At 39.1% G+C, this 25,700-nt stretch overlaps 8 protein-coding genes across 10 annotated transcripts; 3 read left to right on the top strand and 5 right to left on the bottom strand.

The window, feature by feature from the left end:
• The first annotated feature begins 468 nt into the window (after positions 1 to 468).
• On the top strand, positions 469 to 7,550 carry LOC117792608 (C-1-tetrahydrofolate synthase, cytoplasmic). 3 transcript variants are annotated; one of them, XM_034632814.1, is made up of 6 exons: positions 534 to 619; positions 4,180 to 4,251; positions 4,311 to 4,521; positions 4,655 to 5,126; positions 5,353 to 7,190; positions 7,257 to 7,550. In XM_034632814.1, exons 1-6 carry the CDS (start codon positions 549 to 551, stop codon positions 7,497 to 7,499), a joined length of 2,907 nt encoding a protein of 968 aa, XP_034488705.1. In that variant the 5' UTR covers positions 534 to 548; the 3' UTR covers positions 7,500 to 7,550. The 3 variants fall into 3 exon arrangements, with proteins under 3 accessions (XP_034488704.1, XP_034488705.1, XP_034488703.1); XM_034632812.1 differs by lacking the exon at positions 534 to 619 and having other exon boundaries at positions 4,076 to 4,251; XM_034632813.1 differs by lacking the exons at positions 4,180 to 4,251; positions 4,311 to 4,521; positions 4,655 to 5,126; positions 5,353 to 7,190; positions 7,257 to 7,550 and adding an exon at positions 1,691 to 1,945 and having other exon boundaries at positions 469 to 619.
• On the top strand, positions 1,929 to 3,133 carry LOC117792609 (probable methyltransferase-like protein 15 homolog). The gene has a single exon (XM_034632815.1). The coding sequence runs from the start codon at positions 1,953 to 1,955 to the stop codon at positions 3,057 to 3,059; it is 1,107 nt and encodes a 368-aa protein (XP_034488706.1). The 5' UTR covers positions 1,929 to 1,952; the 3' UTR covers positions 3,060 to 3,133.
• A 2,581-nt stretch (positions 7,551 to 10,131) lies between the features above and the next one.
• LOC117791803 lies at positions 10,132 to 10,723 on the top strand. The gene has a single exon (XM_034631690.1). The coding sequence runs from the start codon at positions 10,137 to 10,139 to the stop codon at positions 10,614 to 10,616; it is 480 nt and encodes a 159-aa protein (XP_034487581.1). The 5' UTR covers positions 10,132 to 10,136; the 3' UTR covers positions 10,617 to 10,723.
• LOC117791802 (peptide deformylase, mitochondrial) lies at positions 10,628 to 11,664 on the bottom strand. Its single transcript, XM_034631688.1, has 3 exons — positions 11,565 to 11,664; positions 11,098 to 11,495; positions 10,628 to 11,032 (listed from the first exon to the last, which is right to left on the bottom strand). Exons 2-3 carry the CDS (start codon positions 11,488 to 11,490, stop codon positions 10,721 to 10,723), a joined length of 705 nt encoding a protein of 234 aa, XP_034487579.1. The 5' UTR covers positions 11,491 to 11,495; positions 11,565 to 11,664; the 3' UTR covers positions 10,628 to 10,720.
• A 615-nt stretch (positions 11,665 to 12,279) lies between these two features.
• On the bottom strand, positions 12,280 to 12,963 carry LOC117790796 (peptide deformylase, mitochondrial). The gene is made up of 2 exons (XM_034630355.1): positions 12,656 to 12,963; positions 12,280 to 12,593 (listed from the first exon to the last, which is right to left on the bottom strand). The coding sequence occupies exons 1-2, from the start codon at positions 12,953 to 12,955 to the stop codon at positions 12,282 to 12,284; spliced, it is 612 nt and encodes a 203-aa protein (XP_034486246.1). The 5' UTR covers positions 12,956 to 12,963; the 3' UTR covers positions 12,280 to 12,281.
• Positions 12,964 to 13,107: 144 nt separating this feature from the next.
• On the bottom strand, positions 13,108 to 14,749 carry LOC117790332. Its single transcript, XM_034629750.1, has one exon. It carries the CDS (start codon positions 14,680 to 14,682, stop codon positions 13,201 to 13,203), a length of 1,482 nt encoding a protein of 493 aa, XP_034485641.1. The 5' UTR covers positions 14,683 to 14,749; the 3' UTR covers positions 13,108 to 13,200.
• A 208-nt stretch (positions 14,750 to 14,957) lies between these two features.
• On the bottom strand, positions 14,958 to 16,546 carry LOC117790891. Its single transcript, XM_034630500.1, has one exon. It carries the CDS (start codon positions 16,521 to 16,523, stop codon positions 15,075 to 15,077), a length of 1,449 nt encoding a protein of 482 aa, XP_034486391.1. The 5' UTR covers positions 16,524 to 16,546; the 3' UTR covers positions 14,958 to 15,074.
• A 7,585-nt stretch (positions 16,547 to 24,131) lies between these two features.
• Positions 24,132 to 25,488, bottom strand: LOC117792191 (LDL receptor repeat-containing protein egg-2-like). Its single transcript, XM_034632224.1, has 3 exons — positions 25,403 to 25,488; positions 25,017 to 25,344; positions 24,132 to 24,954 (listed from the first exon to the last, which is right to left on the bottom strand). Exons 1-3 carry the CDS (start codon positions 25,455 to 25,457, stop codon positions 24,474 to 24,476), a joined length of 864 nt encoding a protein of 287 aa, XP_034488115.1. The 5' UTR covers positions 25,458 to 25,488; the 3' UTR covers positions 24,132 to 24,473.
• Between the last annotated feature and the right edge of the window lie 212 nt (positions 25,489 to 25,700).

The following is a 25,700-nucleotide window of genomic DNA, read 5'->3' as shown; positions in this document are numbered from 1 at the left end:
CCGGTTTTTCTCTGATTGGTCGTAATATATTTTACTGGGTTGCCTATACCCTGTATTTATGCTGTAGCGTTTTAACATATGAGACGGCAAAATTTAAATTACTTGATAGATAATCCGCTTATAGCACATTCATGTTTCTTTATAGAATTAGCAATAATTAAATTTTATAAAATGTTTTCTTACACGTCTAAATTAAATATTCATGTTTCATGAATTATTTTTACTTATTTTATATATTTATTTTATTTAGTTTTACATGAGCTTGTATATGGAACTCACGTTTTCGTATTTCGAGTACATAAAACGTATAACACAATATTCAAATTTGAGCGCGAAATGGCGATGAAACGATAGTTTCGGCAGTTATCAACACTTCTTCAGTGTAGTACAATTATTTATACTAGTGCTGTTAATCACTTTGCTGCACAGCCAGAGACAGCTGTTTTCCCCCTAATAAGTTGGCAGCACTGGCTGAAATGCTCGTGCAATGTTATTGTTTTGGCGCTAAAAATTGTTAATTCCTGCAAACAATTTGTTTTTTATTAAGCATGTCTGCGCAATACCAAAGATTTCTTAAAGTACTTGAAAAGTGGCCAGCAGAAAAGACAAAAGTAGGCAGGTAAGTCATTAAAATACACAACACAATGTTCGTTCAGCAGCGGCGGCTTTTTTCGTTTTCGATTATCTAACAATTGCAATTGTACTTACACCTTGTTAAATAAAATGTCAAGCATATTGTACTGTGCTATTTAGGATGCCGCAGACAAGTTTTATAAGTTGGTTGTTTCCATTGGATTTTCTTCAGCTGCATTGCGCTTTGTGGCGCTGGTCCGCAGATCAAGTTCCACAACACATTGTGGACTGTGTGGATTGTATTTGGATTGAGTTTAGGCCTGATTGTAAGCCATTCCGTTGCCGGTTTTCGCTTCGTTACATTGTGATTTTTAGCAGACGCTTAAACAAATCTAGTTACATACTCTGATATGTCTTCAAAGTACTCCTATCAGTTAATACCAGAGTCCTTTTATCTGGGCGAAGATGAAGCAGCGACAATGTGAGTGGAATTTGAAAGATCTCCATTGGGAGACACTGAGAAAATAAGTTATTCCAAATCAAACAATAGGTAAAAGCGATAAAAGTGTATACCAAGCTATTCTCTTAGATCGAGAAATAATGTTTTAAATACAGAGGTGTGCAAGAAAATAAGAACACCAATCCGCAAAATATATCTATGTTTAATTATTAACAAAATCGTTTTTTTACTATACTATAATGCTTTTCTTATTGTTTGTCACACGTCTGTATATATGTTTAGGTAATGTACAAACTCAACTTTCTGCGGTTTCCTCCGTAATTAAAACTTGTTTAATTGTTTATTGACTTTCGAGTAGCTATTGAAGATAGAGAAATCAGATCAGGTTTTAATATCGTTTGATTATAAATATTTTCACACTCGATAAAATTTCGTAAATTTAAATTGATGTTAAGAAAGATATGTGATTCATGTTAGCTTAAAGATTTATTGTTTTTCCCAAGCGCTGCAAACTTTTGGTTACTTTTGGGGAATTTAGTTATTTTTTAGTCATTCATTAGGATCGTCATTTCCAATCGCTGCAACGAACATCATAACAACGACAAAAACAACAACAACAAACAAAGCACATTTAAAATTTCTCTCACCCCATCCAAGGGATCTGGGCGAACAAATCCGCAAGAAAGTTACCAAACTGACAGGCAGCGCCAGCCTCAGTAACGAAGCTAGCGCGGATCTGACCAAGCAGATTGACGCCTTGGAGCGGCTATCGAACAACGTTTACGCCAAGAAGTATCAGCGTCAATACGACTCCACGGCCACCGGATTAACCGCCGCCCAGTGCAGCCAGGTGCTCAGCTCGGAGTTCCTGCAGTACCTCAACGACAAGCCCAAGTAAAAACCCGAGACCAAGTTGAAGATGAAGATGAAGATGATGAGCAAATTCCTGACTAGACTAAGATCAATACCAACCCAGCAAGTGAGGCACTACACGGCAGCTGTCACGCCCTCAGCTTCATCTCCAGCTCCCGGACATGTGCCCGTTCTCTGCCAGACGGCCATTGACTATCTGCAGCCATTGGCAGGGGGCAAATACATCGATATGACCTTTGGAGCTGGTGGACACACGCGTCGTCTGCTGGACAGCTGCCCTGAGGCGACGGTTTATGCGCTGGATCGTGATCCACTGGCCCATGAGCTGGCCCAGCGCTTGAGCCAGGAGCCACAGTATGAGGGACGACTTGTGGCCCTGTTGGGCAAGTTCTCGGAGCTGCCACAATTGTTGCAAGATCTGGATGTGCCACGGCACAGTATCGATGGCATGCTCTTTGACTTCGGCTGCAGCTCCATGCAGTTCGATGAGGCTGCTCGAGGCTTTTCCATCTCACACAATGGACCACTAGATATGCGCATGGATTGTGGACGCACTGGCGGTGTCAGTGCTGCTGATGTGCTTGCCCGGGCCGAGGAAGCGGATCTGGCGCGCATCCTTCGTGTCTACGGCGAGGAGAAGGCGGCCAAGAAGATCGCTCGCGCCATTGTGGAGGCACGTGGTGCATTGCAGCGAATTGAGACGACACGACAGCTGGCCGATCTGGTGTCCGCTGTGCTCGGCGAGGGTCAGCGTCTGGACAGGCTTCAGCGGCCGGCACATGCTGCTACCAAGACATTTCAGGCCCTGCGCATCTTTGTGAACAACGAGCTGAACGAGATCAACTATGGCATGCTGCTGGCCCAGGAGTATTTGAGGGCTGAGGGCCGCCTGGTGGCCATCACCTTTCACTCGCTGGAGGACACCATTGTCAAGCGTCACATCAATGGCAATGTCATCGAAGGTGTGGCCAATCCCGTGCCGTTAAAGTACTGCGGTTATGACCTCACCCACGACCCAGATCTATTGGAATCTTTTGTGCAATCCAATTGGCGTCAACTCCATCGTCACGTCATCCTGCCCGATGCCTCGGAAATCGCCCGCAATAGTCGCAGCCGATCGGCCAAGTTACGTGCTGCCATTAAAATTAAGTAACGATTTCTTCAATTAATATTTGTATTTGTCAGGAATAAAACTGCTATCCAATCACGAAATGTTCTCCCAACTGACATTGATTTTATTCTAATTATTCTATTGATGAATTGCTGCATGTTAACTATTATTATTTTTTATTATTATCACCAATTGGCACCTTCTGATAACGCACGCTTATCTAAATTTTGCTCTTGCTTTTTGTTTGTTGTTATTGTTTGTGTTCCCAGCTAAATTTGTTTGTTTTTGCAGTGAAATCAGGTTTTCTTGTTAGATTGTGAAATCAATTTAAATAGCAGGTAGTGCTGTTTAACGGTTATTGAAATTAGATAAAGTTTAGTAAAGGACTTACTTTATTTTTCAAATGTTACATATTTTAAAATATATAATTTATTTTCTTCGATTTTCTCACAAGTGTTATAGCATAATTTTTTATTTTGATGTGCGGTTTTTAAAAATATAAATATATAAATTTTCTAAATATTTTTAACAAGTCGGAATGAGTTTTTTATTATATAGTAAATACCATTTTATTAGGGAAAACTGTGGATTTTAACATTTCCATAAATTTACTTTAAAGACTATAATCTTTAGTATAAAAATAATAGTGCTTGTACTTTTAAAAAATCAAAGTAGTGTGTTTATAGAGAATATTATAATAACAATATTACAATTTTTGTTTGTTTAAGTTGGATATGATTTAAAAGACTGTTTTAATATTTAATATATATAGTAAGATATCGAGTTTCTAATGTAACCATCAACGAATCAGCCGAGACAATTTGTGGTCACAGCTTCCATTTGGAAAGGGAGAGATCGTGTTGTTTTGTTTTTTTTTTTTATATGGAGGAGCTGTGACCCTTGAGTAACCCAAAACCAGAAACCAGATAATGAGAAATGCGCTCGTCGAGCAACTGATAAGACGGACAACGATCGCGATCGTGGGGCGGGATCGAGGGGTTGGTGAGATTAGCGAGGCGATAGACTAACACCTATGTCCAATGGGTATAGATAGGGCCTGTTCGGCCGTTACGGGCTCAGTTGCATTGCGCGAGCGTTGGTGTTGCTACAAAGTGGCGACAATTGCCCGGAGATATTTGAGATACTTTGTGCGTTTTTACAGTGAGTGGAGCTGCGATTCGACCAGCAAGATGACCGGGGAGGCGAAAATTATATCCGGCACGTTGGTGGCCAAGTGAGTGAATCTATTACATATGTATCTACACACACATATATGTAACTCTTGATGAACAGGAATATACGCGAGGAATTGTGTCGCGAGGTTAAAGCTTTGCGGGCAACGCATGAAGCATTTGTGCCGGGATTACGCATTGTCCAGGTGGGCGGACGGGAGGACTCCAATGTCTATATACGCATGAAGATCAAGGCGGCCACGGAGATCGGCATCAATGCCCTCCACGTGCAACTTCCACGCTCTATCACCGAAATGGAGCTGCTCGATAAGGTGAGTCGATAGTCAATTATACCCGTGAATTGGATTATGCAATAGCCCAATAGTGAAATTTCAACTTTAAATTGAATTGCTGGCGGGGATTAAATAAGAATCAGCTCAAGTGTTATGCAATTTCCTTTGTTAGGTGCGAGAACTGAATGCGGATCCCCAGGTGCATGGCATCATTGTCCAGATGCCCCTCGACTGTGAGGCGAGCATCGATGCTCATCGGATTGCGGATGCAGTCTCGCCTGCCAAGGATGTGGATGGTCTGCATACGTTGAACGAGGGTCGTTTGGCCACCGGAGATCTGACTGGATTTCTGCCCTGCACGCCATGGGGCTGCCTCGAGCTGATCCGTCGCACGGGCGTCGAAATTGCCGGAGCCCATGCTGTGGTTCTCGGACGCAGCAAGATTGTGGGCACTCCGGCGGCTGAGCTGCTCAAGTGGAGTAATGCGACGGTGACTGTATGTCACTCCAAGACACGCAATCTGGAGGAGATTACACGCAGCGCGGACATCCTGCTCGTGGGCATCGGTGTGCCGGAGATGGTGAAGGGTTCGTGGATCAAACCCGGCGCTGTTGTCATCGATTGTGGCATCAATTGCAAGCCAGGTGAGTGTCGTCATAGTCGGCTGTTTACTCCGTCTTATCACCACAGTTGACCCTCTGGGTTCGACCCCCCCGCAGTGCTGCTGATAAGCAGGGAAACTCATTTGGTTGTTTTCCACTTTCAAGCACTCGAATGCGTATCATCTGAAGATTAGTTCTGTTTTCGCTTTGTCGACAACCAGTTGACACATTGATTCATCTCCATCGATTCGATTCGATTCCTTTGCAGACGCCAGCAAGGCAAGTGGCACCCGACTGGTGGGTGACGTGGATTACGAGCAGGCCAAACTGGTGGCGGGATACTTGACACCTGTGCCTGGAGGAGTGGGACCCATGACCGTGGCCATGCTGATGAAGAACACGGTGGCATCGGCGACCAGGGCTGCGGCACGGGCCAACCGCAAAAGCTGGCAGCTCCAGCCGTTGCCCCTGCGCCCGGCAAGACCTGTGCCCAGCGACATTGTGATTGCCCGGGCTCAGAGACCGAAGAATATTGGACATCTGGCCGAGGAGATTGGTCTGGAGCCGAACGAGGTGTCGCTGTATGGCAGTAACAAGGCGAAGATCTCGCTGAACGTGCTGCAGCGTCTCCGGACACGTCAGGCGGGCAAGTACGTGGTTGTTGCCGGCATCACGCCCACTCCGCTGGGCGAGGGCAAGACGACGACGCTGATGGGTCTGGTGCAGGCGCTGGGAGCGCACAGGCAACGCAATGTGGTTGCTGCACTGCGTCAACCGTCGCAGGGACCCACATTTGGCATCAAGGGTGGTGCCGCCGGCGGTGGCTATGCCCAAGTCATACCCATGGAGGAGTTCAATCTGCATCTCACCGGAGACATTCATGCCGTCTCTGCAGCCAACAATCTGCTGGCCGCTCAGCTGGACACACGCATCTTCCACGAGGCAACGCAGCTGGACAAGGCTCTCTACCAGCGGCTGGTGCCAAAGGTCAAGGGTCAGCGCAAGTTCAGTCCCATTCAGCTGCGGCGTCTGCAGCGTCTGGGCATTGACAAGACCGACCCGGACGAGCTCACGGAAACGGAGTACGGCAAGTTTGCGAGACTTGACATTGATCCCGAGACGATCATGTGGGAGCGTGTGGTGGACATCAATGACAGGTATCTGCGGGATATTACCATTGGCCAGTCACCCACCGAGAAGGGATTAGTCCGCAAGACCCGTTTCTCCATCGCCGTGGCCAGCGAGATTATGGCTGTGCTGGCACTGTCCGGCTGCCTGGCGGATATGAAGAAACGTCTGGGTGAGATGGTGGTGGCCTTTAACAAGTCCGGTCAACCGGTGACTGCCGATGATCTGGGCGTCACGGGCGCCTTGGCTGTGCTCCTCAAGGACGCCATGGAGCCGAACCTGATGCAATCTTTAGAGGGTACGCCCGTCCTGGTGCATGCGGGACCCTTTGCCAACATTGCCCACGGCTGCAACTCGATCATTGCCGACGAGATTGGCCTTAAGCTGGTTGGCAGCGATGGCTACGTCTGCACTGAGGCGGGCTTCGGTTCCGATATTGGCATGGAGAAATTCTGTAACATCAAGTGCCGCAGTTCTGGTCGCAATCCCGATGCCATGGTGCTGGTGACCACGGTCAGAGCCATTAAGATGCACGGCGGTGGTGCACCAGTCACGCCGGGTGCACCACTCAACAAACAGTATACGGAGGAGAATCTGGAGCTGCTGGAACAGGGACTGCCCAATCTATTGCAGCACATCTCCAATGGCCGAGCCTTTGGCATGCCCGTCATTGTGTCCATCAATGCCCACGTGGCCGACACGCCGGCCGAGCACAAGCTGCTGAAGGATGCCGCTCTAAAGGCAGGTGCCTTTGCTGCCGTCGTATCCACCCACTGGTCAGATGGTGGTGCCGGCGCTGTGCCTCTGGCCGATGCCGTCATCGAAGCCTGCAAGCTGCCGAACAAGTTTAAGCTGCTCTACGACCTGGAACTGCCGCTGGTGGACAAGATGAACAAGATCGCGCAAACCATGTACGGTGCCGCCAAGGTGGAGCTATCCCAGGAAGCATTGAAGCAGGTTCAACGCTTGACCGACGCGGTAAGTGCCCATAGGAATGTATATCAAGTTGGGAAACTCTCATTTACCTTGTTGCTTCTTTTTTAGGGCTATGGCAAGTTGCCCATTTGCATGTCCAAGACTTCCGGCTCTCTCACTGGCGATGCGAACATTAAGGGTGCACCCAAGGGATTCACCTTGAATGTGGAGAATGTCTATGTCTCCGCTGGCGCTGGTTTTGTGGTGGCCATGTGCGGGGATATTACCAAAATGCCAGGACTCTCCACTCGCCCGGCTATCTATGACATCGATCTGAATACCGAAACTGGACAGATTGAGGGACTCTTCTAAAACGATTTCCAAAAATTTAAATAAATATCTGTGTAAATTATAGCTGTAAAACATTTGAAATTCTTTTATTAATATATATGTATTTTTTTGATATAAATATATATCTATCGATTCGGACTATTTTTTAAATAAAACATCGGTCTTTCTTTAATTATCAGTTCAGCTATTTATGGTATTTTTTTTTAATAGATATAATTGCTTACATAAAAACCAAAAATAAATTAAAGCCATTTTCATTCATTTTCATATCATTTCCATTCCAAACATTTTTTAATATTTTTTACCTTGACGTTTTTTCAACAACTTCAAACTGTCATAGCTTTGTCAAATCTTAACCGATTTCCGTGCGGATTATCAATTTTATCATTATTTTGTCCCTATTTTCATTCTGCATCGAAATTGGAAAATTCAATTTTTCTTCCTTCACTGTCCATTTTTTCCATATTTTCGATCACTGTCCATATTCTCCATACTCTTCCCTTGACAATTTTTCACAAATTTCTAACTGTCATAACTTTGTCAAATCTTAACCGATTTCCGTGCGGATTATCAATTTTATCATTATTTTGTCCCTATTTTCATTCTGCATCAAAATTGGAAAATTCAATTTTTCCTCCTTCACTGTCCATTTTTTCCATATTTTCGATCACTGTCCATTTTCTGCATACTCTTCCCTTGACCCATTTTCACAAACTTCAAACTGCCATAACTTTGTCAAATCTTAACCGATTTCCGTGCGGATTATCAATTTTATCATTATTTTGTCCCTATTTTTATTCTGCATCAAAATTGGAAAATTCAATTTTTCCTCCTTCACTGTCCATTTTTTCCATATTTTCGATCACTGTCCATTTTCTCCATACTCTTCTCTTGACAATTTTTCACAAATTTCATACTGTCATAACTTTGTCAAATCTTAACCGATTTCCGTGCGGATTGTCAATTTTATCATTATTTTGTCCCTATTTTCATTCTGCATCAAAATTGGAAAATTCAATTTTTCCTCCTTCGCTGTCCATTTTTTCCATATTTTCGATCACTGTCCATTTTCTCCATATTCTTCCCTTGACCCATTTTCACAAACTTCAAACTGCCATAACTTTGTCAAATCTTAAACGATTTCCGTGCGGATTGTCAATTTTGTCATTATTTTGTCCCTATTTTCATTCTGCATCGAAATTGGAAAATTCAATTTTTCCTCCTTCACTGTCCATTTTTTCCATATTTTCGATCACTGTCCATTTTCTCCATACTCTTCCCTTGACCCATTTTCACAAACTTAAAACTGCCATAACTTTGTCAAATCTTAACCGATTTCCGTGCGGATTATCAATTTTATCATTATTTGGTCCCTATTTTCATTCTGCATCGAAATTGGAAAATTCAATTTTTCTTCCTTCACTGTCCATTTTTTCCATATTTTCGATCACTGTCAATTTTCTCCATACTCTTCCCTTGACCCATTTTCACAAACTTCAAACTGCCATAACTTTGTCAAATCTTAACCGATTTCCGTGCGGATTGTCAATTTTGTCATTATTTTGTCCCTATTTTCATTCTGCATCGAAATTGGAAAATTCAATTTTTCTTCCTTCACTGTCCATTTTTTTTCCATATTTTCGATCACTGTCCATTTTCTCCATACTCGTCCCATGACAATTTTTCACAAATTTCAAACTGTCATAACTTTGACAAATCTTAACCGATTTCCGTGCGGATTGTCAATTTTATCATTATTTTGTCCCTATTTTCATTCTGCATCGAAATTGGAAAATTCAATTTTTCTTCCTTTATTGTCCATTTTTTCCATATTTTCGATCACTGTCCATTTTCTCCATACTCTTCCCTTGACAATTTTTCACAAATTTCAAACTGTCATAACTATGTCAAATCTTAACCGATTTCCGTGCGGATTGTCAATTTTGTCATTATTTTGTCCCTATTTTCATTCTGCATCGAAATTGGAAAATTCAATTTTTCTTCCTTCACTGTCCATTTTTTCCATATTTTCGATCACTGTCCATTTTCTCCATACTCGTCCCATGACAATTTTCACAAATTTCAAACTGTCATAACTTTGACAAATCTTAACCGATTTCCGTGCGGATTGTCAATTTTATCATTATTTTGTCCCTATTTTCATTCTGCATCGAAATTGGAAAATTCAATTTTTCTTCCTTTATTGTCCATTTTTTCCATATTTTCGATCACTGTCCATTTTCTCCATACTCTTCCCTTGACAATTTTTCACAAATTTCAAACTGTCATAACTATGTCAAATCTTAACCGATTTCCGTGCGGATTATCAATTTTATCATAATTTTGTACCTATTTTCATTCTGCATCGAAATTGGAAAATTCAATTTTTCTTCCTTTATTGTCCATTTTTTCCATATTTTCGATCACTGTCCATTTTCTCCATACTCTTCCCTTGACAATTTTGCCCAAATTTCAAACTGTCATAACTTTGTCAAATCTTAACCGATTTTCACGGGGAATGTTAGTTTTATCATTGTTTGGCCTTTTATTGTTCGAAAGCTCGATTGGAAAGGCTAATCCCATATACAGCATTGATTTTCCCATTTAAATGAGTTTACAAATATAAAACATTTTTTTATTCAAACAATAAACCAACACATGTACAGTATTCACAATATTCATTCATGTAAAGAGTTGAGCAACTGTTTCAGCATGTTCCGATTGCGAGTTCGCGACATTGCCCATCCTGGAATCAGGCAGTTCATCCTACGCACCGCAGTCCTTAACTATTTGGGCAAGTGCCTGCAATTACAGTGGGACGATTGGCAGAATCAGCGGATGCATTTGCGAACGCTGCAACATGAGGGCGCCAAGATCTCAGATGAGACTGAGCCTACAGATGCCGTTCATGTGAATGCAGCGACAGAAGCGGCCCGGTTAGCTCTCACCGTGGCAATTGAGGAGCTGCGAGGGAAGGTGCAATCTACACACAAGCTACTGCAGCGCGAGTACAATGAACTGTTCACATATATGATGGACAAGCGAGATCTGTGGGATAGCCCGGAGTACTTTAAGGCTAAGACGGCACTGGGGGCGGCCAATCACCATCTGAGAATGTACATGACCGCAGAGAAGTGAACAAAGAGCAGTTGTCAACAAATTAACCATTCCATTTCCGTTCTACTCGTATAAACAAATTCTTGGCCCTCGACTTAGCAAAGTAACATAAATATTTGCATAAATTATTTGTAAAATGGTATTTCAACACGTCCCGATTTGGTGTTCACAGTCTCCCAGCAGGTGCACATAAACGTTGACCTATCCATGTGATCGGTGTACAGCTTGCCATCCAAATGTTCCATTTCATGCTGTGCAATTCTTGCATTCCAACCGCTCAGCTCCAGTTCGGTGGCAGATCCTTCTCTATTCAGTCCGGTCAGCTTGACAGCCGCATAGCGTTCCACTTCTGCGGAGAAGCCGCGTACACTCATGCAGCCCTCGGGATGTTTGTGCTTGGTATAATCGGTCACAGCCAGTTGAGGATTAATCATCACCTGAAAAACAATGAATGACATTTGGTGGATATTTATACGGTGGTTATCCTACGAGTATAGCTCACAGTCAAGGGTAGCTCGGACATTTGGCGCGCTTTGTACGTTGCCTCGGAAAGGTCCTTTTTGATGCCCTGTTTGAATTCCATGGCAATAATCCGCAAGGAGACACCAATTTGGGGCGCCGCAATTCCAACACAGTCATATTTACGCAGCACATTTACCATTTGATCAATAATTGCATGGATTTCCTTGCTGTTCACATAATCAGCCGGCACCTCCGCCGCTTTGTCTCGCAGCACGGGATCCCCGACCTGTGTGAAGTGATTGTAGGGTGGCAGATTTGTTCGCTTGGTTGTCCACAGCTGCTGGTACCATTTCCTGAATGATTGAGGCGTCGCGAGGCTGGTGCTAAGGTAACGAGTGTGTCCCCGACACAATCTGTGCAGTGGTTGCAACATTATGGCTGAAATAAGCTACCAGTTAGCGACCGGCGTAACCACAAAATAGATATATTTTCAATAAATGGTCTTACTTAAATACTTGGTGTTTTAAATTGATTGCTTTCAGAGTGGAGGTGCTTAAATTGGCTTAGCGGGTCAGTAATAATCAGGAAGCGCTTAATATTCAATACATTTTAATTTATTCCTTATTTATATAAATATAAGTACTTTACAACACTTACACACTTTGATAAGGCCGGCAGTGCTGCCAATTTTAGAGAAAAATAGCTGTTTCTAACTGAAATGAATTCATGAGTGCACTTTTGCAATATTTTAAAAAAATAATAGTATCAAAACATAGCTGAAAATATTTTTAATATGACCATATTTCTTGCTTATATTAATTTTTAAATTTATATAGCTATCAAGCTCTGTAAATAGCCGAAACTAGCTATAAAAAAGCTTAACTGTCAACAGTGCCGGTAGCTGGCTAGCAAACTTATCGATAGTTGCACCAAACCAGTTCCAGCTCAAATGTGAACCAAATGCTGCTGACGCTAGTGATGGAAAAAAATTGATTAGTCGATTAATGATCAATGTTGTGTTGGTGAACCTGTTCCTTTTTTAATTATTTAAATTTATTATTTAAGCATATAATCGATTAAGATTCAATTAATCTAACTCATTTTGTGATTAAATCAAACCGTGAATTGCGTCAAAATAATCGGATATTGAGTATCATTTGATTAATCGTGCCATCACTAGCTGGCGCTAATTTTTAATATTTGTTATTTAAAAACAAGAAAATTTTATTTATCAAATGGTATATTTGCGCGTCCACCAGCGGCATTAATCTGCTGCCACGTTATGCAGTTAAAGCTAGAAACATCCATGCGGTCGATGTAAACGATCCCGTTCAAGTGATCCATTTCGTGTTGTGCTATGCGCGCGCTCCAACCTTCCAGATCCAGTTCTGAAGGTGTTCCAAGCTTTCCAATGCCGGTGATGCGTACGCGATCGTATCGAGCTACTTGGGCTGAGTAACCACGTACGCTCATGCAACCCTCGAGATGTGTATGTTTTGTTTCACTAATTATCTCCATCTTTGGATTGATAAAAACCTGCGTGTGATAATGTTGTCAAAATCAACAATAAGAATGCAAATGATAACGCGGAAACTTACGGTTAGCGGTAAAGTGGACATTTTACGTTGTTCATAAATCTCTTTTGGAAACCGCTCCCGCTTGTCCTCGCGGAACTCCATGACAATCATACGTAGTGGAAGGCCTAATTGGGGTGCTGCCACGCCTACGCAATCGTAGTGTCGCAGCACGTTCACCATTTGTTCCACAACATCGTTGATCTCCTGGCTGTCTATACGATCTTCAGCCACTTCCTCGGCACATTGCCGTAGCACGGGATCGCCAATTTGCGTAAAATGATTGTACGGCGGAGCCGTGCGTGCGACAAGTTCCACAGGCATTGTTCCACTACTTTCGACAAAACAAATGCTGCATAATTAAGTTTATAGCAAGTTTGTAGCTGCTGATCAGCTGATTCTATCTATTAAACAGTCTCCGTTAGCAGTTTTCGTTCATTAGAAATTATGAAATGTTAAATAAAATGCAAGTCAGGTTTTGATTTTATTTATGTTCGTTTATTTGTGTTGTTTTGTTTTCAGATGGAAGTAGAACTTAATACAATGATACTCTTAAATTGCCTTCAACTTTATTCCTCGAAATAACGATCATCGCTTTGGGCTGGCACCTTTTTGCGTTGTTGTCCGGCAAGCACAAGACTCTTACTGGATATAGTATCCTCATTGACATTACCAACGTTGGCCTTCTTACGGAGCCTGCTAACCAGCTTGAAGTATTTCTGAATAATCTGGGCAACAGTGGGACCATATTTGTGGCTGGCCAGATCCTTGTTACACCGCACATAAATATCATCCAGAACGCCACCACTGCGATAGAAGTTGATGACTTTATCCCGACGGCACCATTTGTAAAGCATTTGGCGGGTAACCGGTTCGTAGATGCGGAAAACTTTGAAGAATTGATCGTACTGCTTGGACATACGGCGCAACTTCATTTCGTCAATATTGGGTATTCTCAAATGGGGCTGCCTCACAATATGGTAGGGATCATGCTCCACGGAATAATTGGCGTAGCGTACCGCCGGCCAATCAAGATTCAACATGGTGTCGTACAATATCTTTGGATGTCCCAGCACGCCGTGAGCCACATCGATCATGAACAGCTGCGGTCCCGGCACAATATACTCCAGTTCCATCTGGACAATACGTGTGTCCGTTCCACGATACTTTCGCTCACCTATCCATAAGATGGGCAGATCCTCGTCGTTAATATGCTTCAGCTCATGTATCAATGGTGAAGCCTGACTGCGATAATTAACAATCTTATTATTCCGTCCATAAAGCAAACTCCGTTCTGCAGGTGTAAACTTCAGATACTCCGGTCGATTCATTACAAAGTGTTCGGAGCGAAAGAGTCGATTCATTTCCATCTCGATAACGTTGTAGGCACGTCGATGCATGGTGATCCATACGATCTGTATGGCGACGGCTAGAAACTGTTCGTGAAAGTATTTATCCTTGATCGTAGCCGAAATGTTGACAATCTCCTTCATGTGGTAAAACTGAGCCATGTCCCCTTCGCCCTTGAGGATTACACTGTAGTTTCTGGCAACAAGCATGCGATACTGACTTAAATATATGGAGAAGATCCGCTTCATTTCATTCGTCTGCTCACTCTGTATCTGGGCCATGTCCCCTGCCAGCTCATCCCGTCGAATGAGCACAAACTCTACCAAACGGAGAAAGTATTCGAAGTAGATGATAAGGGCATGCAGCAATCTATGAACAGCTGGCTTGTGCATAAATTCAAGAAACTTCATGGTAAGAAACTCTTTTGGCATTAGATATAATACCAGATCCCGCACATCGTTGATCACCACCGTGTCCGTATCGAATGTGGCTTCGGAGCGAACAAACTGTTGACGAAAGATCATCTCCTCCTCCTGATTGATAGAACGAAGAAACTTGTATCCATTTGTCTCAATGTATCGCTCTCTTGCGTCTTCTAAATCGTTGTGTGGCTCAAAGTGCAATTTATCCGATTTAGCATCCCAGGACCATTTGCCACTATGGTATTTCGGTACGTAGGTATCGGCGTAAATACGTATCATTGCGAAAATGATCTGGAATGTGAGTTATGTATGTATATGTGTACGTATGTGTTGGATGTGTGTAAGTGAATGAGTTTTCTATTTATTAAATAACATACTTGTAGTTTCACAGTCAACATTTTCAATGGCAGCTACGTTTTTTGAAACTGAAGTAATAAACGAGGGTATTTCGCTGCTCTATCTGCTCTAGAATTTCTTTTTAATTGGAACTGAACGAATATCCAAACTGTAATTCTTTTTATTGGTAAATTGCAAATATTGTAAGATTATTTTAATTATCTAACACTTGCATATGTACATTTATTATCGAAATCTGTACACATACAAATATATAACAACTACACGACGATGTCGTTCTTCGAAAAGTCAGATGATATGTGACTACTTTCATTTTACTTTCCAAAGAATTGATCGTCACCTGTTCTTTGAAGCTCGGGCCGCATATAATAAGATTGTGGATGAATGAAACTGGCCTCCTTACGTAGTCTGGAAACCAGTTGGAAATATTTGCTAATAACCTGGTCAACATTGGGACCTGCTGACTTTTTGGACAATTCTCTTTCGCAGCGCGCAAAAATGTCGAGCTTGATATCGCCTTTGACAATAGAAATTAATTTGTTTTCACGCTGTAGCCACTTGAGTAGATTTTGCTTATTGCATGGCTCGTAAATGTGGAAGATCTTAAAGAAATGTTCATCTTTTTGGGACATTCTATGTAAATGTGCATCGACAACGTTGGGTATGCGAAGTGTTGGTTGCCGTATTATGTGATAAGGATCATTAGCAAGGGAGTAGTTTTCGTGACGCAAAGCCGGCCAGTTAATGTCGAGAATGGTATCGTAGAAGCGTTTCGGATGCCCCAATATGCCATGGGTCACGTCTATCATACGCAGCTGAGTGTCCGGAACGATGTACTCCAGCTCGATTTTCGCAATTCGAATATTATTTCCACGATACTTCCGCTTACCTATCCACAATATGGGCAAATCCTCCTCGTCAACATGCTGCAGTTCTAGTATCAATGGCGATACTTGCAAGAGATAGCTAACATTTTTGTTCCTTCGTCCATACAGAAAACTTCTTTCCGCCGGGGTAAACTTCAGATACTCTGGTCGATTCATTACAAAGTGTTCGGAGCGAAAGAGTCGATTCATTTCCATCTCTATGACGTAGTAGGCACGTCGATGCATTGTAATCCATACGATCTGTATGGCAACGGCTAGAAACTGTTCATGAAAGAATCTGTCCTCAAGTGTGATCGAAATATTAATAACCGGCTTCATGTGATAAAATTTAGCCATATCGCCTTCACCCTTAAGGATAACGCTGTAGTTTCTGGCTACCAGCATGCGATACTGACTCAATTGGACGGAGAAGATCCGTTTCATTTCATTCGTCTGCTCACTCTGTATCTGGGCCATGTCCCCTGCCAGCTCATCCCGCCGAATGAGCACAAACTCTACCAAACGGAGAAAGTAGTCGAAGTAGATGATCAAGGCATGAAGCAATCTATGGACAGCTGGTTGGTGCATAAACTCAAGAAACTTCATGGTCAGAAACTCTTTTGGCATCAGAAATAAAACAAGATCTCGCACATCATTTATCGCCACGGTGTCTGTATCGAATGTGCTTTCGGAACGCACATAGTCCTCGCGAAAGACAGCTTCCTCCACTTGAGTCAGTGTGCGTAAAAAACTGTATCCATTTGTCTCAATGTAACGATCCCTGACGTCTTCCAAGTCGAAGTGGGGCTCAAAGAGTAGTCTCTCCGTTTTATTGTCCCATGACCACTTACCACTGATGAAGTTGGGTAGATCGGCCCCAGCGTGCATTCGCAGCATTATGCCCTAGCCCCAAAGCTCCAATCTAATCTAATACCGATTATTTTGCTTAAGAAAAATTAACAAAACAAAAATACTATTCTATAAAATAAATATAAATATTTTAACATATTAACATTTTTAACGATTGTAAGTAAAAATAATAATGAAATGTAAAGCATAGATAGGTGTAATAATAACACATTCAGTTGCAAATTATATGCTATAAGTGATATTTGAGGTATAATTGAGGTATTGGATAATTATAGACATAGGTACAGACGAAGATGCTAATATAGTCATAAAAAATATACATTTTGATATATGAGATCTTTCAAATATTATAAAAATAATATATAAGTTGTGCTTTCAAAGATCTTTAATGTATTTTATAAGACTCCGATTAAATGGAATAACAACTAATCAAATTATATTTAAATAATGTTTTGTTCGCTAATATTAATAAATGAGAACGCTATCAAAATATGTTCTCTTTAGACTGGAAGTGATTGGAACTGAAGAAGTTGCACAATGCAAGGAATTATCAAGTAATATTTAAGGTTGCATACTGTAAGTACTTTAACAATAAGTGTCACTGACTGCGCATCCTGTCCGAGCATTAATGTATAAGAGCAACAAAAACAGAAACCAAATACAAATATGTAATGCCGCCCATGGCCACACCCACGGTCTGGTCTATAAATTAAAATGCAGAAATGGTAAAATTCTGTAGCCAGAAGCGATTGCTCTGTTAATAACTGGCAGTTGAGTATATTTAAGAGAGATTTTTATTCACATATTTTAAAGCTGTTGCTATTGTTGTTGTTTATACTTTTGTTGTTTGGCTCTCACATAAATTTGCCGCAAGGTTTTCATAAGTTAAGCTCGTTGGCCGAATGTTAACACGGCGGAGGCAAAAATTCATAATGCGACAAGAAACTTAGTCAGTGCGTGGTTTAGAAAAACCTTCGAGAGGATAATGCTTTGCACTCTTTGTTAATTTTTTTTCAGCTGTTACATAACTTTTTATTGAATTACACGCGATTTGGTATGAGAGTAAAGACGAGTTAGGACGAGTTAAGCTAAAATGTGGTCGCCATTATCCCTAGTATCTATTCTGTTAAAAAACCGAAAATAATTCAAGCTTCAAAAGCATCTGAAAACTTTTTTTTTCCCTTTTCTATTTTTCTTTGGTTAACTTTTTTTGTAGACCTTTAAAAACACTAAAAGCTAAATGCAACTTTTATTCAAGAAGACAGCTTTATATACAAGTACGCATGTGTGTAGCTTTAAAGAGCACTTAAAAGTTGAAAACAATTAGGTTCAATTAACTATCATGTTATAAATTTTATAGAAAACTAGACACTCAATGTAATTTGTTGGCTCAATAACTTTTGATAGTTCAGTGAATTTAATTTGAGTGTTATTGAACTCTTATGAATTGTTTTTTTTTTGCATAGCTAAACAATTGCTCACACCAATAAAGAGTAATGTGAATTCTTATGTTCTCGTCACAAGTTCAATACAATCATGTTGACTGTGTACAGAATGGTAATTCAGTTTTACACAAAGATAGATAAACATGTGGATAAAAGAAAACATTTCAAGTTGTGGGTGAAATATACTATTTTGAAACCTTCCGCTTATATTAAATTTTATAGTGTGTTTGAACAACTCTTGCTGAAAAGACAATCAATTTCAAGGACAGTTAAGACGATATTTCTGTATTTTTATTTTTTAAGTTAATCAACTTTTTTGTTCAAAATTATTAGATTTTGATTTAGGTAATAGTTTTGTAAGTATGATTCATTTAATAAGATATTCGGCAATTGTATTAAAACTTTGTCATCTCAATGATAACTGTATATTTTTAAAGGTACACTGTACATACTATGGAAATGGAAAGAAGAGGACAGGAAGTAATACAAAGAATGAATGCGAAGAATGTTAGTGGAACTCTGGTAGTCTGTTTCATTGTTTCCTTTGACAGCTTGTCAACAAAGACTAACAACTTTAGAATTTTTTAAGCTCTGTTGAGAGTATTATTCTGCAAAAAGTACAGAAATTAACTGAAGCAGAGAACAGACTCAGAATAAGGTTAGCTGACCTCTTTGTTGTTGTTGTAGCTAGCACATTTTTATTGTTTACGAAGAACTATGGCCTCGCCTTTTTTTAAATAATTTAACTGGTTATTGTTTTCCATATGTTGACCAGCATAACCTGATATTTCTTGTGAAGAAAGACGACAAGAGTCCTTTTTGTATTGCAGACTTCAAGAAGCATTTGCTCCTTGAAAATGCAGTAAAGTGCAAAATGTTTTGAGGGAAACACACAAGCTAAAGAAAAATAATTCCAACATTGTGTGGAACCATTACGGATGACCCGGTTTTTAAGAATTTTTGCATTCGTTAAAAGTGTTCCTTGCAGTAAATATAAATGCATTGTCCCCGAAGGAAATACCTAGGAATTTCAAGAAGTCTGTGAAATAAAAGTGTAAATTGATTTTAGCAGGAATTTTTTTAATTAATTTGGAAGCATTTGGCATGGAATTTTTAAATGATCTTATCTTAAGTAAGCTTACATAATAAACATAATTATTCTATTACAGAAAGTGAACAAGTCAATCCGTATTTGTTTATTCTTGCTTAAATTGCTGAATAATCAGAAATAATAACTCTTTAAGTGACTGCAGCAAGCATGGTTTCATTTTAATATACTATACATAACAAATATTTGAACTTGACAGGAAGAATCCTACCATTTTGCACACACACACATATTGATTGCGTATTTGTTAAAAATACAAGTGTGTGAGTGTTTGTGTATGTAAATATGAAGCCAACGATGTATGCTAAATGCCTTTTACAAACACTCGTATATAAATATTTTGCTACAAGTTTACCTTGGTGCATGAACATATTTTGCTAAAAGTTTGCCTTTACTTATACAATTGTTGCAAGTCTAAGCAGATTTGTGGAAGGCTTCTAGACTTTGACATTGAGTTGCATAAGTAGAGGTATATATTTACAATGGAATCAATAATAGTAAAAAAAGGAAAAAATTGCATTCATATAAGTCGATTTTTTTTGCTTTTTTTTTATAGTAATTAATTAAAAATTCCATTTAATATTTCTGAAAAGTATGTTATAAATATGTACATATGTTAATACTGTCTATTTATATATATTTATTTATTGTAAATTTTCTGACTTAAAAAAATTTATGAGGTGCAAAGAATGAATTTAAATCTGTCGTGTTTAATTGCCATTTATTAAAACCTTATACAGGTGAATAATCTGTTAAAGCAGAACAGGTGAGAATAGCCTTTAATGAAAAAATTCAATATATGAAAACGAAGGCGACTATGCGCAATTTAAACAGACCGAAATGAACACGTATACGCCGTATGGTACGGCAAGGTTGAATTGGAAAGACAGGAAGTGACTGCGCGGTACATTCAAGTATTAGGGAGATGCCCAACTACCCCGATTACACTTCAGTTAAGATTTCACCTGACATGCTGTTCACTTGTGGTGTCTCCATGGCTCGTTAGCATTTATGGTTCGAGTTCGAGTAAAAGTATAATCATTTTATGCTGCTTCTAAAAATGTATTAGCTTACTGATTTATTTCCTCAATTGAAAGTCACGAGGCTTTCGTAACGTGGAACATACTGATTTCTCCTTCAATTTAAATCAACTGAAAGCACAGCTGTTAGCTCTCATGGGGCGTTTCTTTTTATAACTTTTCTAAATATAATATGACATATACACGCACAGGTATATTCATATAGCAAATGAGGCTATTCAGAATTTATTACCTAACTTGAGTGGCAATTAATAAAATTGTCAAGAATCTCGACAATTTAGGTATATTTATAGCATGTCAGCATTTTTCTTTAAATAACAAAATTTGAAATGTATTATGTTTTATTTAGTTTGATTATTTTTTCTATATCATTATCTTTGACATTGGTCGAATAAGTTTCGTGCTTGTGGAAGCTAAATACCCTAAATTTAAAAGGGAATACAGAGGAAGAATAATAAATTCAGTTTCTGAAAAAGCATGAACTTATGCTTTAATATGAAGTTATTATTATCACGTTTTTTTCTCACAGCAAAAGCTTCCTTTGTCACCTAGAAAATTGTATTTCGTATTTGTCTGGCTTGTACCTTTTCTTAGAATTTGGCTTCAATAAAATATTATTTAGCATTTAAAATGGCTATTGTTATTGCTAAGCACTTAATAATTACATGTGAAAAATAAAATGGTCGATCTGTATTTATGTCCTTAAAGTAATTTAATTTCAATTTTCGATTGAAACTCAATTATTTTAGTCTAAAGTGCTAACAACCATGATTGTAACTTGCCATACATTTCATTTTATAAAATAATTGAATTTAAAATGTATTTGAAATTAGAAATAGTAACTTAAGGATTTGCAGTAGGATTTATATTTTATTTACGAGTATTTCTTATCTTGACACATGTTTCCCTCGGCAAATAAAGTTTTTGTACCTTAAGCCGGGGATTTAGCTTATGAAAATTTGCATAAATCTCGCCTGCTTATTGCTTTTGTGTCTCGCCGCCTGCTCTATGATTGATAGGCATTTATTGAGCTTTGAATGCAAAGCTGATTATGCTAATAATCTTGAGAAGACAACAATAAATTTTATGGGTCAATGCTCGTAATAGCTTGTAAGCACAACTCGCAAATCTTCAATGATAAGAAACTTACTTATTATTATTTGTATGCGTTGGAAATGATGTATGATGTAAACTGTAAATTAGGTAAATATTAAAGTTTAACAATTAAATGAATACTGACAAACCGTTAACCTTTTATAATTGGGGTTGTTATAAAAAAATTTAAGTTAATTCAAACATTTTAACAAGAAGAAATCATCAGGTAAGCAAGTTTCTTTTTAGGTTGAATGAATTCTCTGTATTTTGTCTGACAGATTGATTGATTTACATCCATATTAAATTTCTTCGAATAACTTTTTCGACAGCCTTCATTTCAATTCAATTGAATATCCATTGAACTGACTATCCAGTCTCTTTCAACTGTGACTTTTTGGCATTTGCTTAATTTCGGAGTTCAGGTGAAAAATCATTTCTTAGCTTTTTGACATTCTGCGGTGCTTGTTGACGTTTCAACATGTGTTTGCTTAAACGATAAAAGCCAATTAAAACGTGGGCAAGCTATCACCTGTGAGCTTAAATTGTTTACAAGTTTATGGCTGGCCGCAGGGCGTATGTAAATCTTGGATGTAAGAGGTGTGAGCGAACACTTCGCCGTGACAATGATTAGCGTGTAAATTTGAACAGCTGCCAATTAATTCATATAGGCCATAAGTTAAGAAAAGAGACAGATAATGAGTGCGTGCACTGTAGTTATAGTTGAGAAAGTTGTTAGTTTGGAAAACGATGTCAAAAATAATATATTTCTATAAATACCTGTACAAGTAGAAAGCAATGGCGATTGCCGGGCAACAGTCAATGGATATTGTATCGAGGTTGGGTGCGAAGAAGAAAGCGACAGATAAATCGGTGCAGGCCTTTCGTCTGCAGAGGATCTATATTGTCTCAGCTTTGTTGATATTGTTTGGGCTAATGCAATTGATGATTATAAAAATGTTGCACATTAAGTTGATCGATTCACTACCCGTTCCGAGTCTCATGTGGATGATTATCGCGCTGGTGTGCCTACTGCTTATGGTATTCACAGAGTTGTTTAACAAATTTCCCATCAACTGGACACTCGGCGTTGTTGCTGTGGAAAGCGTAACTTTGTGCACTGTTTGCTATAAGTGGAATCACTTGCCAGTGTTATATACCGGAATAGTTCTGGCTGGTGTTATTATACTTCACCTAATTCTGTACAGCTTGGGTGCATGTCTACCTTTGGCATCATTACCCGGCTATTATGGAATGCTGTATATAACCATTGTTTTTATTGTTATTTACATATTCTTTAGCATTATCGTATTCTCCTTGGGCATGCCCGATCTAAGGCTAATTATCGACTTTTGGAGTTTCCTGTATATGATACCCCTAATTCTCTATACGGCCACATTGATACACCATCGACGCTTACCCGGTATGGTATCCGAGGAATACATTCTGTCTGCCACAGTTATCGCGTCATTCTTTTTGTTTATGATCTATCTTTTTACGAATGGTGTCACTTACACCTGCCGAATTTTAGGTGATAGTCGCTATCACTTTGGTGCACATCCGTAGATATTATGATACTAAATAAATATGTACTCAGAAACAATCGTTTGTGTTCACTTAAATCTCCCTCAATTGTGTATAAATAAAAGACTTCGAATGGCAGCACTTTAAGATTTACATTGGAAAAATAGTCCCTTGTAACAGAAAAGCAAACAATTCAAAAATGGAATTTATTAAATTAGCATAACTTCAGGCATAAATAGAAATTTCTATTTGAAATGAGCAAATATATTTCTCTAAAAGGACAGAAAAATGGGCATTGCCAGAAAATTTGCGAAACATTTATATGTTTTAGCTCCAGGCTCTATTTATCTATTTTTTCTTTGTGTATTCAGCCAGAAATGTGATGATAAAAAAAATCTTAAAGCACACTAAAAGAAAACGCAAAAAAGCGAGCAAACAAATTCTGTCCCCATAAAGTTGGTGCATAATCGCAACAAAACGGAAAAGGATATGGCAACCAAACGAAACAAAGCTTCACCACGTCAGTGAGTTCAGCATGCGTCAGCCAATTCTTTGTTTTGGTCAGTCTAACACCCAACATGGGGTGTGAAATGAAGAAACGCGTTGCTATGCAAGATGAAGGAAAAAATGCTTGAAAATATTAAAGAAAATATTATAATATTGTTAAAGAATATATGAAGGATAACATAAATATTTAGGGCACATTAGAGTACCCATATTCATAGTCTTTTTAGATGTACATACAATTACAATAACTTTATCAAAATCAAACTAAATTTGTTCAAAATGTATATATCAACGTCAAATTAAAATACTCTCTGCAAACAGTTCATCACACGCTATACTCTTTTTTATCCAATCTTCACTCACACGTCATCTCAATTTAAACTTTACATAGAGATTATACCCTCGATCTATCTCGACTCAGTGAACTTATTTTTATTGGCTTTGAACGAGCTGAATGGGCACTGTAAAAAAGAATTTTTTTTGTTTAGCGGGCGTATTGGATAGATAAGAAAAAAAGTCATATGCTTGCAAAAGTCAAATTAATATTTTGTTCTGTTAAAGTAAAAATAAAATTGCACATGCATGAAGCTCCCTGCAGCACAATTGACAAGCAAACAAAAATAATTTCAAAGAGGCTCATAGAGAGAAATTAACATTAAAAAGTGAACGAGTTCATCCCTAGTTAGGAATTTGCTATTGACATTCTGTGAACTCTCATTATATATATTGTCTGCATTCTCTGACTTTGTTCTCTGACTTTTTCGTCGCAAAAAACGGAGACGTAGAGAGTTCAATGAAATCAATTTATGCATTCGATTAGGCGTCACAATTAAGTTAACAGACAATCACATCTTTGATTGAATATGGATTGAGTCGAGACATTTAATTAATTTGAACATAATATGATATAAAGAACCGATTTTAACCAGATTGATCAGTACGTATATTAAATCCATATCTGCGAAATTGGCTGTGATATATCAAGAAAAAATTTCTCTTAACTTGTCTATTCTATTGCAGCTATACGATCTTCAGTTTCACAAATATTCTGCCTACAAACAGACAGCCTGTACTAGCTTTCATCGAAATAGCTTTAGTAAAAAAGCTTATAATTTTTAATACAACATATTTTTGAAATATTTGGTTACAATTTTTATATCAGATTGTATAATTTTCAATGGGTCTTTTTTGATAAGAAATAAATATTGAGAGCAATCACTGCCCATCACAAAAATCACTTATCAAATTAGTAATTAAGTTATTAGTGATTTTGTTGGCACGTTGGCAAATCATGATGCCATTTTCCATTCAGCATGCAGACGTTCCATTCCTTTCCGACCAACTTCATCACATGAGGACACTTGAAGAGTGCTGGTTCATTGGGCAACATATATCTGAGACCGTTTGTCAGATGAGGTGTGGGATTATCGGCAAAGAACAATATTGGTTCGCGATCTCTTGGTATGGTACAATTGCGATAAGCGTTGTTGGGTATGTAGCCTTTGATACCTTCACAGACTTTGGGTAGCTCATCGGCACCATCCACACAATCGATGACGTTATCACAAACCTTAGAATTAATAATGCAGTTTCCATTCCCGCACTGAAATTCGGAATCTGATTCACACTTTTTAAAGCATTGCTCCAGAGATTCATCTTGGCCATCACTGCAATCGATTTGCCCATCGCATAATTTTTGTTCGGCAATGCATTTCTTATCTATGCATTCCCATTCTGATTCCCTGTAATGAAGCAGTTACATTTTTTATTGATTTTCAAAGATATTTAGAAGTTTAGAATTTACCTGCAATTGCCACGTTGAGCCTTAAGCTCAAACGAGAAGTTACAATTACTTTCTAACTCATCCGATTTATCCCAACAATCCTCCCTACCATCACATTCTTGATGTTCTGAGATTGGTGCACCACTGGCGCAATAGAAGAGTTCGGTAAACATGCCAGTTGTTGTTGGGTGTTGTTTGCATGCTGTTAAGAACTCATCGCTACCATCGGGACAGTCCAAGGCTCCATCACATGCCTTACTCTTTTTTACCCAACCTTTATTCACATCTTTATCACAGTTTAAGGGCTCCTTACTGTCTTTGCATTGAAACCATTGCAATTCACAATTAGCTGAAATACGATTGGAATTTTATTACGATCTATTTGGACTCAGTTAAATGAAACTCACCTAATACTTGGTGAACTATCAGCAAACAGACAATTAAAAGACGTAACATTTTCATTTGATTAAAACGCACTGAATCGCCGCTCGACTCGTACCAGACTATTTAAATAAATTCAAATTATTTATTGATGCAAGTTTTCAAGGGGCGTTTTGAATAAAGAATAAATTTGTCAGTTACCACATGACCTGCAAAAATATAAGCTATTTATATTTGTGATTACTGAACAGCGTTATCAATTACTAAGTATATATTAATTTACATAATTATATAGTCATGCATGTCATTGGCCGTGGGTCTATC

Source organism: Drosophila innubila (genome assembly GCF_004354385.1).
Source record: "Drosophila innubila isolate TH190305 chromosome 3R unlocalized genomic scaffold, UK_Dinn_1.0 2_E_3R, whole genome shotgun sequence".
Lineage (NCBI taxonomy): Eukaryota > Metazoa > Arthropoda > Insecta > Diptera > Drosophilidae > Drosophila > Drosophila innubila.
The sequence above is the reverse complement of the archived record's forward strand: the minus strand, read 5'-3'. Positions and strand labels throughout refer to the sequence as shown.

Excerpts from the sequence above, each read along its gene's own strand:
- LOC117792608 (XM_034632814.1), top strand. The coding sequence starts at position 549 with ATGTCTGCGCAATACCAAAGATTTCTTAAAGTACTTGAAAAGTGGCCA. Across the intron at positions 620-4,179 it reads GAAAAGACAAAAGTAGGCAG|TGAGTGGAGCTGCGATTCGA; the intron begins GTAAGTCATTAA and ends GCGTTTTTACAG. Across the intron at positions 4,522-4,654 it reads AAATGGAGCTGCTCGATAAG|GTGCGAGAACTGAATGCGGA; the intron begins GTGAGTCGATAG and ends TTCCTTTGTTAG.
- LOC117790796 (XM_034630355.1), bottom strand. The coding sequence starts at position 12,955 with ATGCCTGTGGAACTTGTCGCACGCACGGCTCCGCCGTACAATCATTTT. Across the intron at positions 12,594-12,655 it reads TGTCCACTTTACCGCTAACC|GTTTTTATCAATCCAAAGAT; the intron begins GTAAGTTTCCGC and ends TATCACACGCAG.
- LOC117792609 (XM_034632815.1), top strand. The coding sequence starts at position 1,953 with ATGAAGATGAAGATGATGAGCAAATTCCTGACTAGACTAAGATCAATA.
- LOC117791803 (XM_034631690.1), top strand. The coding sequence starts at position 10,137 with ATGTACAGTATTCACAATATTCATTCATGTAAAGAGTTGAGCAACTGT.
- LOC117790891 (XM_034630500.1), bottom strand. The coding sequence starts at position 16,523 with ATGCTGCGAATGCACGCTGGGGCCGATCTACCCAACTTCATCAGTGGT.
- LOC117792191 (XM_034632224.1), bottom strand. The coding sequence starts at position 25,457 with ATGAAAATGTTACGTCTTTTAATTGTCTGTTTGCTGATAGTTCACCAA. Across the intron at positions 25,345-25,402 it reads GATAGTTCACCAAGTATTAG|CTAATTGTGAATTGCAATGG; the intron begins GTGAGTTTCATT and ends ATCGTATTTCAG. Across the intron at positions 24,955-25,016 it reads GCTCAACGTGGCAATTGCAG|GGAATCAGAATGGGAATGCA; the intron begins GTAAATTCTAAA and ends GCTTCATTACAG.
- LOC117791802 (XM_034631688.1), bottom strand. The coding sequence starts at position 11,490 with ATGTTGCAACCACTGCACAGATTGTGTCGGGGACACACTCGTTACCTT. Across the intron at positions 11,033-11,097 it reads TGTCCGAGCTACCCTTGACT|GTGATGATTAATCCTCAACT; the intron begins GTGAGCTATACT and ends ATTGTTTTTCAG.
- LOC117790332 (XM_034629750.1), bottom strand. The coding sequence starts at position 14,682 with ATGATACGTATTTACGCCGATACCTACGTACCGAAATACCATAGTGGC.